At 31.8% G+C, this 16,082-nt stretch overlaps 1 protein-coding gene across 2 annotated transcripts in view; it reads left to right on the forward strand.

The window, feature by feature from the left end:
* HisRS (histidine--tRNA ligase) overlaps positions 1-12,180 on the forward strand; it is a 51,205-nt gene extending 39,025 nt beyond the window's left edge. For both annotated transcript variants that reach the window (XM_035353543.2, XM_035353542.2), the window contains 3 exons: positions 6,178-6,294; positions 11,722-11,868; positions 11,968-12,180. In XM_035353543.2, the coding sequence (XP_035209434.1) occupies positions 6,178-6,294; positions 11,722-11,868; positions 11,968-12,054 (351 nt within the window). In that variant the 3' untranslated portion in view covers positions 12,055-12,180. The remainder of the gene's footprint in view (positions 1-6,177; positions 6,295-11,721; positions 11,869-11,967) is intronic.
* Positions 12,181-16,082: the final 3,902 nt, after the last annotated feature.

Genomic DNA, 16,082 nt, shown 5'->3' on the forward strand with positions numbered 1-16,082 from the left:
AGTAAAATGCGTACATGAACTTGTTAAAACAGGCAAAAGGTTTCTTTTCCAGTCGCGCAGAGATGAGATGCTTATCGCGCATGCACGAGGAGAACTCGAAGCGCCGAAGAAATGGGGGGGGAGGATCACAACCCCATGTATATATCTTGGGTATTGGTTGTTCAAATTGTAATGCTAGGTGTGATGGGTGTTTGCTCTTTTTGCTCGTAGTGATAGTGCTAGCAAAATTAGCCAATCTTTCTTCATAATATGAACTCTCGTATCATCTGAGCGAAATGAAAGTGATTCTTTGTTGAACAGAGTTAGCTCCAATCCAGTGCCCAAGTAGCACATGACGTTGCAAACTGGTCTGAGAGGTTGCAAAGTGGTTGTGGTAACTTTTACGCATCTTGGCAATTTTTCGACGCCGCTGAAACGTCATGATATGGTCGCTTTTAGATGTGGTCGTTTTAGCATCTTTTTCATAGTTCATGAATTCACATTACTTTAAGAATGAAAAGAGACTAAATCTGCTCTTTCAAGAATCTGAAGTCTGCACAAGATTTATTTTGCAATGTTTCATTGCTTTATTTCATCTAAATATATTTATTAATCTAAGGTAGATTATCTAATGTAATATAAATACTCGAATTATTAACCTTTTCGCGACGGGCGAATCATACATGCATTTCGTACGGACGCATGTGAGGCCCGGCGGTTCACCCGTGCACTCCTGGAGAACTGGCCAAGTGAACGGGCAGTGCAGATATGCATTTTAAGCTGAAACAATTTTTAATAGCCACTAGATGGCACTCTGTGTCCATTACATTTAAACTGAACGTAGTTTTAGTATTCTGACCTTCAGATTGTTTATATTCTGGCTGTTTTTGGTATTTTGCTTGTCAGCTGTGGCTGGGGAGGGGGGAAATCGTAATGTAAACAAACGCAGCTCGGCTCTTTAAATCGCTGCGTGCTAATGAAAACATTCTCGTATCTGATTTATATCCAATTCCTTTTTTATTCTATTTTTTTGCTCTACTTTGTACGGTCTTTTAGGGTTACTGTGCGGAGTTTTTTTACGTTTTGCATTGCCTTCAGATATATTTCCGTTCCTTCTTTTTTTATTTAGGAAAGCCTCACCTCCAGTCTATTATGACGGGAAGGAGGCGCTATTTATCAGAGGAAGAATACCCTAGTATGGTTAGTGAACCATTTACTAACGCAAATGAGAGTAGTGATTCATTTTCTAAGGAGTTAAAAAGTGATACTTTTTCTAAGAGTTACAAGGTGATACTTCTCTGTGCTTCGAAATTTACCACGCTCGTTTTCATTTTAAATTTTGTTACTTCTTACTGTAAATAGTCTTTATTGTGTTCTTTTTAATAATTTTAAACTTTATTGATGGATTTTATCAATTAAAACTTTAGAATAATTTGAATAGCTCTTCCGAAAAGTATTATGGAAGATAAGCAATTTTTTAAGTATATTTCCATGTAAAATAAAGAAATAAATGTTTTAAGGGCTAATTTTAACATATATAAGAGCTCAAGTAATAATCTAAAATGATACCAAAAATTACGATGCTAGAAGCGAAACTTTTGTTTTTCTGATTTTTGTTATAAAATTAGGCTTAACGATGCAAAACCTCCGTCCTGTACGGTGACTGCCTTCGATTCTCTTCCGTCCCGCACGAGCGTTTTAAACAAAGGTGCGCCGTCGCGAAAAGGTTAAATTTAATTAGTGCTAAAATATGTGCTAAATTATTGTTTAAAATTTTATTAAAATAATTAATAATAAAAATATTTTTATATATATTATAGCAAAATATTTAAAAATGAAATTAATCTATAAAGTAAATTGTGCATTTTGTATATTTTAAAAAATCATATTTCCAGAATCAATGCAAATCACGTTAGCAATTATTTCACTGCTGAAATATGATTTTATTTATTATTTTTTAAGTAAGGACGAATTTATTTGAATTAATATGCTGACATAATATGAAACATTTTACCGCATACAGTGCAAAAGTACAATTTTCGCAAAGATATTATTGTGCATGAAAGATGTATTCATGGATAAAAATGGGGTGATTTTAAGAATTCCAAGAAAATGTCCAGTGTTAAAAGACGATGCTTATTTAATGGCTGTCCAATAATACAGCGGAAAACTCACCGACAGTCTGGAGAAGCAGAACAGAAAAATTAATGGAAAAAGAGAAATTTTAACACTTTTGATGGAAAACGACAAAATTAATGGATTTGATAAATTACTAATAAATGTTGCCTTAGAGAAACTGTGAACAAAAATTTTAATTGATTTTATTCACAGTTTCTCTTCTATTTCTAAAGGTTTGTAATAAAACATTTTAGTGATCCCGATAAATACTTTTTTGTAAATATAGTCTTATGAATATTGTTCATAATTCTATTCAGTTGAAATAATTCTTCTAGGCCATTTAAAAAAGATTCTATTAAATTATCAGAAGAACCGTCGAAAGGTTTAATGCAATCGTATAAATTGCCGGAAGTTACACTGCATTGACAATGACTCTGCCGATGACAATCCATGTACATTATTTACCGGATGCTTATATAAACGAACATCTCGAGGTTTGAGTGCTTTGGCTAGCTGCCAAATTCGAATAAGTAACTGCACAATTAATTGAGGTTCCAACAATTCTTTTAAGTAATTTGGCAAAGATGACATCTGGCTAGCATTGTGCTTCGGTTATTAAGTCCTATATCGTATATCATTTATATTAATTGATTATTTTGTTCATAGTGAAAGGTTGGTGCTCAGACTTTCCGCATATGATAAAAAAAAATAGTGTTAAGAAAACATTAGTAGTACTATGAAATGTTGCAATCTATAATTATGTGATATTGTGTAATATTAAAAAACACTAAATATTTTTTTATTGATTGGAAATTGCAGTTTTATTACTTCTCGTTTGGTATCTATTCTTCCAAACACTGTGTAATTCCCATCTTTTATGCCTTTATGTTTGTCTATTAGATTATCTCAATAAATGAATGTTGGAAATTAGGTTTTATTCTTTATTAAATTTAAGTCTATTCTAATTTCTTCGCTTACTTTTTATATGCTGTGATAACAAAGAAATTCATAATAAATAGAATCAAAAAGTTTCATCGTGTGCTATTTAACTAAGAGCTTACTGTTTTTTAATATTACACAATATACTTGGATTTACTATCGTATACTATATTATATAAATTATTTCTGTACAGTATCAAAAGGAAAGTTATTGATTATAAAAAGTGCATGAAGTGATCATTGTTAATCTACCACTATTCTAAAATATAGAAACTAAAAGGGAAGTAAATACATTTACATATGATCGAAAGAAATCGTGTTAAGAAACATCAGCATTACTAGTAAATACTGCAGTCCATAATTATTGCACTTTTAATTGCTTGCTGTTTAAAAAACTAATTATTTTTCTTTAATTGGAAATTTTAGTTCTCTTACCTTCCTTCTGCTATTTATACTTTCAAACACTGCTAGTTCATGTTTTTTCTCAAATATTTGTCATGTATGTTATATGTTAGGTTATTTCATTTTAGATATGAATATGGGAAGTGTTTTTTGGTTATTAGATTTAATATGAAATATTTTTGATGCATTATTAACTACTGTATACAGTCTTTCATTTGCATACCTTGGAGATAAAGAAGTTATTGGTTATATTTTTTACTATGAAACACGAATAAATTTTTACTTGAAGTCAGGTAAAAAACTGATTATATTACCTTATGCTTCCTAATTTATTATGACGGGCAATTTTTATTGTCTCTGAGATTTAACAGAAATAAATGTGATAATGCTATTATAATCAGAAATGCTCTTTTTCTCACCCACATAATCTAGCTTTACTTTTAATTATGTCTGATTGAGTTTTATTTACTTAAAACGTACTATTATTGTTATATATTTATAATAACCACTTTCATAATTACTCTCACATAATCTAAAGGATTAAGAAAAAATGATAAATCTTAAATAATCGTAATTTAAAATCTAAGTTATTTAAAAAATATATTTTAAAGTACTGAAAATAATTAAGGCTATTATTAATCATGAATATTTAGTCTAAAGAGAAAAAAATGTATTTTTTGGTTTTTAGAAAATGATAAAATATTTAAACTTTAGAAAAATACAAGGAATACAAAATTTTAAAAAAGAAGAAAAATACGTTAATTATTAAGCTTATTTTTCTGCATAAATCAATATGTAACACAAGGACATAATAACCTTTTCACAACTGTTGCGAAAAGGTCGAATTTTGCGAATATTTAGGCATTGTTAAGACGTCGTGATATGATGCTTTCACAACCAAAATATAACCTGAGAAAGATGCAATAACAACATCTATTCAAAATAAACCTCATCTGCAAAGACGTCTTTACAACTGTTGCGAAACAGCGGAGTTTCGCTGACATCTGGGCATCTTAAAGATGACATATTGCAATGTTTTTGCAACATGACTCGCGACCAATGTTGCCGTGCTACTTGGGTGCATTTCCAAGCTTTTGGTACTGCAATATGAAGTAAGTATTTATGTTCAAGGTATAGTGTCAGACATTGTAACGGATGTCGTGAAAGGAATCTAACCTCTGCCAGCCTTTTTTCTATAATGTTTCTTGCATTAGTACAGGAAATATAGGTAATTAGCTCTGAAAGGCAAATAGCAAAACTGAAAATATACTTATTGCAACTGTCATTGTTACCAACTCTCACATTTGGTCATTTCCTCTGCTGATAACGGACTCTGTTTTGGAACCACTGGTAGTAACAGTGTGTATTTGTGTCTTTACTCTGAACATGTGTGCAGGCAGTTCATTGATATCAAGCAGGCCACATTCACAAAAGTATAGTGTGACCTTGTCAAAACTACATGCTGTATGCATTCCTCCTACCTATGCAATTTCTGTTATTTATATATCAAATTAACAAGTGTTTGCATGTTGTTTTGAGGTTATAGAACAGTTTTGCTAGGTAAGTGACTTTATTCAATTTTGTAGACTCATATTTAAACTTTGCGCATTGTATATTAAAGCATGCATATTAATTGTAAAATTTCAATTTAAAGTCACAATCTTCAACATTATAAATTTGTGGCACAAGATTATTTGGCATATATATGATTTTGGTAGTGCTTCAAACTAATTTTCTTGATATTTAAATATAGGTATAACTAATTATGCAAATAGTATGCAAACTTACTCTAAAATCTTGCTATATGAACATTAGGGTTGTGCACAAGATGGTGATTTTGGCTAGATGGGCTAAGGTTTTTCTGTTTAAATTCATTGGCTGCCATGCTCGTACAGATGTTAGTGACATTGACTGCCATTCCAATGGGCCCAGGTTCAAATCTTGGAGAAGGCATAGATGTCTGTAAGCATATAGAGTCTGTACAACAGGGGGCACTCAAAATATATAGTAATTGGAAAGTCCTCTTGAGAGGTTGATGGTAAGGGAAAATGATCATAAGACCCTCAGACCAGATATAAATTATGATATCACAATAGAAAACTGTTGCAAGAAAAGAAGTTTGTTAGTTATTGAACTAATTTCAGATTAGTATAATACCATTTATATTAATGATGTATTTAGATGAGCATAATTCCATTTATATTAGACATGTTTACATCAAATATAAAAGGAAATTTAACAGATTTAGAATATCATCAGAATATCGTGCATGTTTTTTAAAAATGTTGCTTTGAATCGATCGTAACAAAACTTGGAAATTAGTAGTAGAATCTATTAAATGCTAGATCTTTGGGGCTGCAGCTAAGATATTCTTTGCTAAAAGATCTACAAACTGTGTGCTCTGAAATATTTATTTCTATTGATCTGGAGACCATCACAAAGTGTGTGTGGAGCAGATATTGTCAAGAACATGATTATCGTCTTTTTATTGTTTGTGCAACTGGGAAAAAAGTTGCATTAAATGCCTTTAAATAAAGTATGGATGGTTTTCTTTATATTTTATTTGATTCCCCCCCCAATTCTGTGTTTGTAAATTTCAGAAATATCATTTTGAATTACTCTGTATTTAGCATTTTGAAACCAATTTTAGAGCTACCATTTTAAAAAGAAATTAAGCTTATTGATCATAAATTTTTAAACTAAAGATATATTAATTCGATGTATCTTTCTTTTGTGCAGGAAAATGATGGAAAAATAAGAACTACTGAAACAGAAGTATTTGTGGCAACAGCTCAGAAAAAACTAGCTCATCACAGAATGCAGTTATGTCGAGAATTATGGGATGCTGGCCTTAAAGTAAATAATTTTGTAACATTTTGCAAATTATTCAAGTGAAACTGAGATATTAATTAATATTAAAATTAGTGGTGCTTCAGCTGTTTACCTGCTCCTCCCCCTCCCCCCAAAAAAAAGATCCTTGCTCCTCCCTCCCAAAAAATTATGTGTAAATTATCCCCCATTTAAACTGAAATATTTTGCATTTATTTTTAAGAGGGGGGATGTCACTAATTTTTTGAAAGGAAAAAAAAAAAAAAAAAAAAAAAAAAAGGGGAGAGAAACTGAAAATATTTAAAAAATACTGGGTCAAAGTATTATTTATATAGTTTAAATTTTTCTCATGAATTTCATATTCATTTTTTTAAGAAAACATGATGTAACATATCGAGACATATGGATCAAAGAACTGAAACAGCTCATTTGTTATTTAAAATGATATATACATATTTTAATACATACTTTTAATTAACAATATTATGAGTGCATTGGAAATTATCCAAATGAATTAGATTAGACTCATTTTGGGTAACCTGGGTTCAAATTATTTTTTATGTGCACATCGTCTTCAATGTGATATGGATATATAAATGCATGCTAGTACAAATTTCTGGTTAATGATGTTAGAAATATAACAGTAATTCATTTATTTGAATGAATATGGCTATTACTTTCAGATAACTCAACCCCCCCCCTTTTAAATGATTTGTTTTATGTACATATGTTCTTTATTCGTAATGAAGGGGAGAGATTAGGATTTCTGGAGCAAGGCAAAATTTCATGGAAAATTTATTGTGGCTCTGACTGTTGTAGCATCATTTGTAGCTCGGATTGTGTAGGCGATACTTCATCTCATTTCACACGTTTGAAAGCATAAATGAAATGAGCATCCATACTGCATTACCACCTTTACAACTTTAGGCATGTAAATCTGAAGCTTTTGACCAGCGATGTCTGATAAAACTTTCCTTCTCAAATCCTCACATAAAGATGTCTAAAGGGCTGTAGTCAACGATCTAAAAGGTTTGAGTCTTTTTTTTAGCCAAAAGGGGCAATTTTCCCAGAAGGTCTATTAACCCTTAACTGCTGCGGAAAACATGCAAGATTCACAGTAGTGCCACCGTTTTTTTACACAGGTGTGTGTAGTTATGTGATGTATTGGAGGAAAATAAGTACAAGTTTTGCTGTCTAAAAACTGTTTACTTTCACAAAATAAAGAAAAAATTTAATGTTTAGATTAATAGTGTAATAAAAAAGATGTTAATATAAATAAGAATGATTGTATAATAAAAAAGACTGCTAATAAAAAAGATCCCAAAGAATGAAGTTTTGATCCATTTATTTTTAGACTAGTAAAATGTAATATCAGATTTCAGTGTTATACCTTGTAAACTCAGTATACCTAAATGGAAAATGTGAAGGTGGCATAGGCAAGTTTTTCATATCAAGTCGTACCCAATGTCGAGCATCTTTTGGAGAATAGTCGCAATCCTCTTCACCTGACGTAATATATTCTCATGTATCTGAGTATGAAGATGACGGAAAGCTATCATCTATTTCACTGTAATGCATATTCATAAAAAAAAAAAAGAACCTACTACAAACAGTAAATGAAAACAGAAGACAGAATAAAAAAAATATGTTTTACTCAAAACAGAAACATGAGCAATAACTGAGCATCACTGTCTGACATATTAATAAAAAAAAGCACCTACTACAAACAGTAAACAAAAAAGGAAGACACAGAATTAAAAAAATGCATTTTACTCAAACGACCAATAACCATGCAGTTATTATTTTCACCGTTTCAGAAACATCGCCTTCCCATCCCCCCCCTTCTCTGAAATAGTATCCTCCTTTGCATACTGACAAGGTCTTTGTGGTGTTACATTCCAAAGCTTTGTGAATAATTTTACTGGCAGCGCAAAGCAAATGGTAGAATTTCGGAAGGCCGTATATGTACGCCCGGGTCAGTTAATGCATCGTCTGAGCAAGGCGTATATATACGCCCGGGGCAGTTAAAGGGTTAATTTAATTTTGCGTTAGTTCACTATAAAAGTTTTAATCATTTTTCAAATTGTTGCCACTAAATATTAGAGCTCTGCATTATATTTAAAGAAATTAAATAATGAAGCATCTCCATGAATGTATGTTTCTTGCATTGTGAAGAAACAATGGTACCTAGAGATATAAAATTTTGAATAACATAGTCCTTCACTCCAATATGGGTATCTGGAAACCCAAATTTATAACTTGTTTTATTATTTATTTCATATTTTGTAAAACTTTGACAAATTTTTTATTAACAACCTCGCCAATTTCAAAATGTTCCATTAACATTAACATTGCGTGCATCTTGGAGCACAGATGTTTTATGCACAAGGTTTCTTTACATTTCTTACTGATATTATGTTGGTAGCTTAGCAATGCAAAGATGTTGCGATGTCTAACAGTATTTTGCGCCGAATAACTTTATCACTTTTTAAATCCCACTTTGAATCTTCCATGAAAAAAGTGCCACTTTGTAATATAAAATCTTAAAGCTTCCAGTTTTTTTTTTTTTTTTTTTTTTTTTGTAATTTGAGTAAGATTATCCACTGATAGATTTCCTTAAGGATCGCATCGGAGGTAGTTTAAATTTTTTGTAACTGACACTTTTTTGTTCTTCCGCTTCTGATATACCAGGTGTGTCATAAATTCGTGCAAAGTTAAAAAAGTTTCCAAAAGTAACCGACAGAGGGCACTCACACGTCATACTGAGATGTTTTATTCAAATCTTGCAAACAGAAACAGACAAACAGATCACAATAACATGACACTAGGCATTTATTTCTAGTAACAGATGTTCAACATTATCACCACCACCACCACCACAAGGTAATAGGCAAGTGACGCGTGTCACTTACCTCATTACAGCAGAGTGTAGTATGTTGCAATCAATGGCAGCGACGGTCAGTCGAATGGCATTTTTCAGTTCCACCAGTGGGGTTGGGGAACCCGGGTACACAAGAGACTTTAAGTATCTCCTCAACCAAAAATCTGCCATGGTCAAGTCTGGTTATCTTGAGGGTCACTGAATCTTACAACCTCAACTTATCACTCGGTCTTCGGTGAAAGATTCCAACAGGAACGTCTGGACTTCGCGTGCAATGTGTGGCGGGGCACCATCATGCATGAAGGTGACAACAGGTAACGCATGTCTTTCCTGCAATGCAGGCACAACATGGTCATGCAAAAGCATAAGATACCGTGCTGCAGTGACTGTACAGGTTTTTATGGTGGGTATAAGACTGGGTTCTTCAAAAAAGAAAGGGCCCAGAATTAAAAGATGTATTGAAACCACATCAAACAGTCACATGATGAGAATGCAGTGGCTGGCTCTGGTACTCACGAGGGTTTGACGTCGCCCAAATCATCGCTGTTTGATTTTGTTGTTTTGCATATTGACGTCACCATGCAGTGAAAAGTGGGCTTCATCTGTTCCCCGTTCTTCTCCCAGCTTCATGAGCACTGCTACTCCCCATTGATGTCTCGGCTGCCATATCTTTTGTGACTTCACTGACGGTCCTCCAAAACTCCCCGTTTCCTCAAAACATTGTACTAAATTCTTTAGCCCATTCAATGAAATAGGGCTTTTTGAACCTTCAGTCCTTTCTCCACTTGAAACTTTCCCAGTGTAACAGTTGTTAATTCGCCATTCTTGTAGAACAAATCAACCACCAACACCCGATTTGATAAAGAAAGCATGCTGCCGGTTTCGAATGACGGATTCATTTCCAGCCAAGTGTTTTATTGATAGCTTGATTTGCATAAAACATCTCAGTATGACGTGTAATCACCCTCTGTCGATTACGTTTGGAAAAATTTTTTATTTTGGACATGGAAAAAAAGTTTAGTGTCTTTCTGACCATATTGGCGCAAACAGAAATTTTTTTCCTGCATTCCTTCTTTTATTACGAAATTTTGAACTTGGCACGAATGTATGATGCACCTGGTATATTCAGTTTTAGGGAACTTATTTTAAAGCAAATTTGACAACAATTTTTTTTTTTGGTCATAAACATATATGTACCTGAATTTTCACATATGGTACATTGAGATCAATTATTTACATTATAAAATCTGTATTATAACCTCCAAATGATAAAACAATGAAGAATTTCATCTTGAAAAGTACAAGATTAATTTTTAAACTTAATGGATTGTTACCACCTTTTTATTTTTTAGGGTCCAAGGTGTCTAGAAAAGAAGTGGTGAAAAAGAATGACACATATAAATCCAAAGTAAATGTGTTTATTGCTTTGTGATTTACACAACTGAAAAGAGCTAACAAATTTTTATTTTCATGGCTAGCTCTAAATGAACTCTAACACCTTTAGGTTTTTTTTAGGGGGGTATGACATTTATCAAACTGCAGCTGTTTAGATATCATAATGTGGGGATTTGTGAAGGAAATAGAATTGGATGCCTGTGGGCGAGAGCTTCAGATTTACATGCCTAGGTTATATAAATTAATGATGCAGTATCACTGATGCTTTCAAATATGTGACATGAGATTGAGTATTGCCTGTACAGTCTGAGCTGCAAATTGGATTCACATAAAGGTATTCTAAATCTTTTTGAGTAAATCTGTCTAGCTATGCAATACCAGTTTGAAATCCAATCTAGACCATCAGCCAATAAATAAATACATGAATAAAAAATACTATATAAAAAAAAAAAAAAAAACTTCTCACAAAGTCTAGGAATAGAGAATATAATACTCAACAAATGGAACCAGGTGTGCCATAAATGCAAATTTTCTCCTGACTTACTGAGATACATGTTGGCCAAGATCATATTTTTTTTCTTTTGAGTGATTTGGGGGGAAGAGTATAGTAGTTTTCTGACTTAAACATCAAGTGAAATCAGTGTTGCTATGTCTACATGTCATCTTCAGTAGATTTAAACTTATGGTCTAAAATCTAGAAATTTCTGAAATTTAGAATTACCAGAAAAAAAATGTGCATTTTTTTTTTTTTTTTTTTTTTTTGTTAACTTCATTCCCAGTTACTTTATATTAATTTCTTTCCTTAATCTCATGGCCTTCAAGGGATATCCAAAAGTGCTGTCTCCTAGTTAAAAAATATTAAAAGAATTATCTTTTTGTATTATTTTATTATTAATTATCCTATGTATTTCATGATATATTTCTAATAATGAAATTATGTGTCATAAAATGTGTACTATATACATGCACTTTATTATACATATATAAAACAGTGCTACAGATATGAAATTAAAAAAATTGTATTAAAAAAGACATTATGAAAAGTGAAATAGATAACTGGTAGAATATTGAATATTAATATGAATATTTAATAGTAATGAATAACGTGTTTTTTATTTGTATGAATAAAATTATATTCTGATTTTTGTATTCTTACTTTGCTATTTTCTGAAATATAGGCAGAACATTCCTATAAATTAAATCCTAGGCTTCTGGACCAGCTACAGTTTTGCGAAGGTCATGGTATACCTTATGCTATTATCATTGGAGAATCTGAGCTTCAAAATGGCATTGTAAAATTAAGAATTATTGAGACAAGAGAAGAGGTTAGGTTTTTTTTTGTTGTTTTTTTATGTTAATGTTATGTATATATTTGAATTGAATTTTTTGTTGTGTATATTTATTTCAATTGCATTTATTTTTAGATTGAAGTTCCTAGAACTGCTATTGTTGAAGAACTGAAGAAAAGGTGCAGAAGTATACAAGTAGCTGAGAATGGATGTGATCCGTAGCATTGTATTTTAAATAGACTGTTTTAAAATTTTTGCTCCATGTTTTTATCATGGCTTTATTTAGTATTTATTTTGTGTATTTAATAAAAGAGATGAACATTTAATACATTAATATTTAAATTTGCATTTGTGCCTCATTTGTTCTTGAAGTTTGTTATATTGAATATTTATTTGTTGACTCATCCGGCATGTAAGGATTTAATTTGTTGCTATATTGTAATGAATTTTAAATTTTGTGATAGAAATATCAATAGTTTTCATAATTATTTTGACTGGTCTGTACTGTAAATTATTTCCTGCTTTTATATAAATTTTGTATATGTCTTTGTACAAACCAAAGCTATTAATCTAAATACCAAAGAATATTCCATTAATAAAATGGATATTGTTTACAAGTTTTTGTTTTTATAAACAGGATTTAAATTTTATTCTTTACTAAAAATTGATATACTCCACTTACATTTTTATTCCTTAATTTTTTAAGGATAAATTATTTTGGGAAAACATATTTTGCTTACTTTTTGTTTATCACTGTCTGGTCAGTGCTTTGCAAATGTTTACATTTTATTTTCTTAATTTTATTTGAAATAATTACAGCATTTACGTCCAGTAAATTATATATTTTATTTTAAGTTGATTGTCATTAACATATGTAAATACATGCATAAAGAATTTTTTGTGTAATTTGAATTTCTACAATAAAATTCTTATAATTCTCAGACAAATTCTTTCAGTTTAAGTTATATAAAATTGTAATAAATGTATGACAACAGCAGGCTTAATTTAAGATGAATTTCAAATGTGTTAAGCATCTGCAAGTAAATTTAGGACTGGTACACGAAGTGAGTTTTCTAAAAAAAAGGGGGGAGGTGGTGCTTGAAAAGATGATTCTTAGATTAAAAAAAAAAAATTTAAATAATGCAAGAAATGCTCTTGTAGGCATTGGATAAAATATTTAGTTTAACTAACAGTAGCTATCCTTGAATTCATAGAAATTTGACATGATGTATTGTGAGATCAAACTGTATGAATTACTTAAGAAAATAATTAATATTTTGTATATTTACAAATTTTTAAAGGTTTACTGTTACATATTTGGGTATTTAAAGAAAATTATGCATATTAACATTTTTCTGGTTTCATATTAAAAATGTTGTTTGCAAGTTATATAAAATAGAAAACAAAAATATATTTTTAGCATACAAAATATAATTGAGTTTTTATTATTATGTTTAATTTTTGGCTTGGATCTTTCTGATATTAAACTAAAATTCAAGAGATATGGAAGGGGATGATTAGAAATTTGATTTATCACAGAGTCAGATTAATTTTAAAGTCTACATAATAAATTTAAAAAAATTCAATAAAATCAAATTCTATGCTTTACTTTTCACAATTCTCTTGTAATTCATATGCTGTAAATTTTGTTTGAAGTGTAGTTTAATAGTCATTGGATGTCTTGTCAAGACAACCTAACATGTGCTAGTTGCTCTGTGGAAGGATACCAGTGTGATAGCTGCAATACTGAGCCTCTGTATATAAACTCTGAAATTATTTTTTGCAAATGTTGCAAATAAGTAAAATTGGGAAGCACCCATATTGCAATAAACATACAGAAAAAAGAAGGTTAAATTTATAAGGAAATGTTGTGTAAAAACTCATAGGTTTAATACAAAATGAAAAAGAAAGGGTACTCAAACAGAAAGTTGATTTCTTGATTATTTTCAGTAGCATTAGTTCAGGAGATTTAGATGCTGATGCATAGAAGAGGTACTGGAAATCTTGAAACATCTTCCACATCGTGTGAAGGGGGACAAAAAAGAGGGGGAAAACTTATAACAGTCTGTTTCTTTGAATTTCACCAAAATTTGGTTTTATTAAAGATTTGATCAATGTCCACTGCCCTGTGGGTTTGGCAGTGCAAAGAACTTTCCTGAAACGTGATCAGGATCCTAAGCTTCGGAGGCTTGATAAGAATAGATTTTAATTAGAATAGATAGTCTTTAAAGTGAGCATGTCAGTGGGTGTTAATCTTTTCATTTCACTTGGCTGTCCTTCCAGTTTTGTTTCTTTAATTATAAGCTTTTAAGCCATATCCTCACAAGTAAGTATACGAACATTTCGTCACAAGTTACTTTACTTCAATCCAGTGCATACATTTCTTGAGTTAATGAGATTTCAGTAATGTTATTGAGCAGCTTTCATAATCCGTATAATATCTGTTATCTGCTCTAGTAAGGATGCAAATCTGCTAGGTAGATGGACTGATTGAAAATCATTAGATTTGCAGGGGTGTTTGTGCTCCGGGGAGGGATTTTGAACTTCGATCCCCGGGGATCGTCGTTCAAAAGGAAGTAGGAATAATAATGAATTATTTATTTTGTTCTGGGTAATTTTATTTGCTTTGAAAGCAGAAAATGCAAGGTCAGTGTGTATGGTGAAAACTTTTCCTTTCTTTCTCCAAAGGCAGTGATAATGCGTGAAAAGGGGGGAAAAACTTCTTTTTTGTTCTTTCCGTATTGCGAGTTATGACTCATTCCCCCGGTTCTCGGACATTCTCTTCTGGATTCTTTTCGGCAAGTAGGCGCGGCAGAAAAAAAAGGGAGAAACTTCGTTCGATCAGATGTGCGATCACGTGACTCTGGGTTCAAAGGTCTTATCTCTCCTGGCGTGGCGCCAGTAAGTAGAGAAGGGGGATTTTTCGCCGTATTAGCTATTTGTCATTGATCGCTTCTCAACTCTTTTTTTCTCCGCTGTGTAAAATTTTTGACTTAAAAACATGTATTTCAGATGAGTCACCTATAAAAGTCTCTGAAAAACCTTCTGCATTAGCAGAAAAGCAAACTGCTTCTATCTCTGCATGTGCAGTTCTCAAGGAAATTTCTTCGACTGTAAATGAGGAAAATAAAAGTCAGCCTTCCTGCAATTATGAAGTTCACCACAAAAGAAAGACAAGCCCACAAACACCAGAAAATAAAAAAAGGTAGCAGAAATTAGATAATTTTTTTTAAAGAATTAATTCAGGTAATTTAAAATATTTACATAAAATGTAATAGTTTATATGTTTGAAAATTTATGGTTATTAATTTTGCAAAAAAGTAATTCATTGAGCTTTTATAATTAGGTCATTCAATACTTCATAATTGTAATTTTTCATTTCTCTCCCCTCCCTTCTCCAAACTCCAAAATGTCGGTAGTAAGTCCGTAAAAGTTTCAGGGGATTTTTTGGGGTCCCACAAACACCCCTGGATTTTTCTCTTTACTAGTGTACATTCATGAAGCTACAAGTATGTTTTATACTATTTATCTTGCTCTTTGTTTACCATTTCTCTTGCTTCCCCCCTTGAGTTGATTTTAGAAATGGTCTATAGTGTGTGTGTATGTGATTATGGTAAAGCCTCGAGGACTATCTGCCTAAAGGGAGGGATGCCTTCGTGCAGGACTTTCCAAGGGAAACTGGCTCGTATACACGTTACACATGGGGAAAACCACGAAAGCGCCCATGCAGCCCGACCGTTCGTGGGATTTGAACCTCAGACCGAACTACCAGTGTTCAGCGACTTTACCCCTCGGCCACTGGAGGGCCTGAAATGGTCTATAGATTAATGCTTGTTTTCTCATCTTTATATCTTTCGCAAAACAAATTAGTACTTCCACTTTAAGACCTCGGTATTGTATATTTCACAAGACACAATGTTTAAATCTAGCTGAGGTTTTGGAGGAAATGGTGAAAAATGTGCTTATTGATAGTGCATGAAAGCCATTAGTGATGTTATTCAGGTAGATACATTCTCTATACGTGTAACATAAATTGGAGTTACCAAAATATTAAAAACTGTAATGGAACAATGAATTCAAGAAACTAAGGGAAAAACTAGGGGTTTTTAATGGGTACTGTACTTTGTCAAAAGTTCTTAAGTAAATGCAGGGAAAGTATGATAGCAGAGCTGGAAGATATTTAATGTGTCTGCAATAATATCTTGCATACCAAGTAATTGAGCATAGGAAAGAGGTAGATAAACATGCAG

The sequence above is a fragment of the Stegodyphus dumicola genome, chromosome 10 (genome assembly GCF_044657685.1).
Source record: "Stegodyphus dumicola isolate Sdum_Otavi_A_Nest chromosome 10, ASM4465768v1".
In the NCBI taxonomy this organism is placed as follows: domain Eukaryota; kingdom Metazoa; phylum Arthropoda; class Arachnida; order Araneae; family Eresidae; genus Stegodyphus; species Stegodyphus dumicola.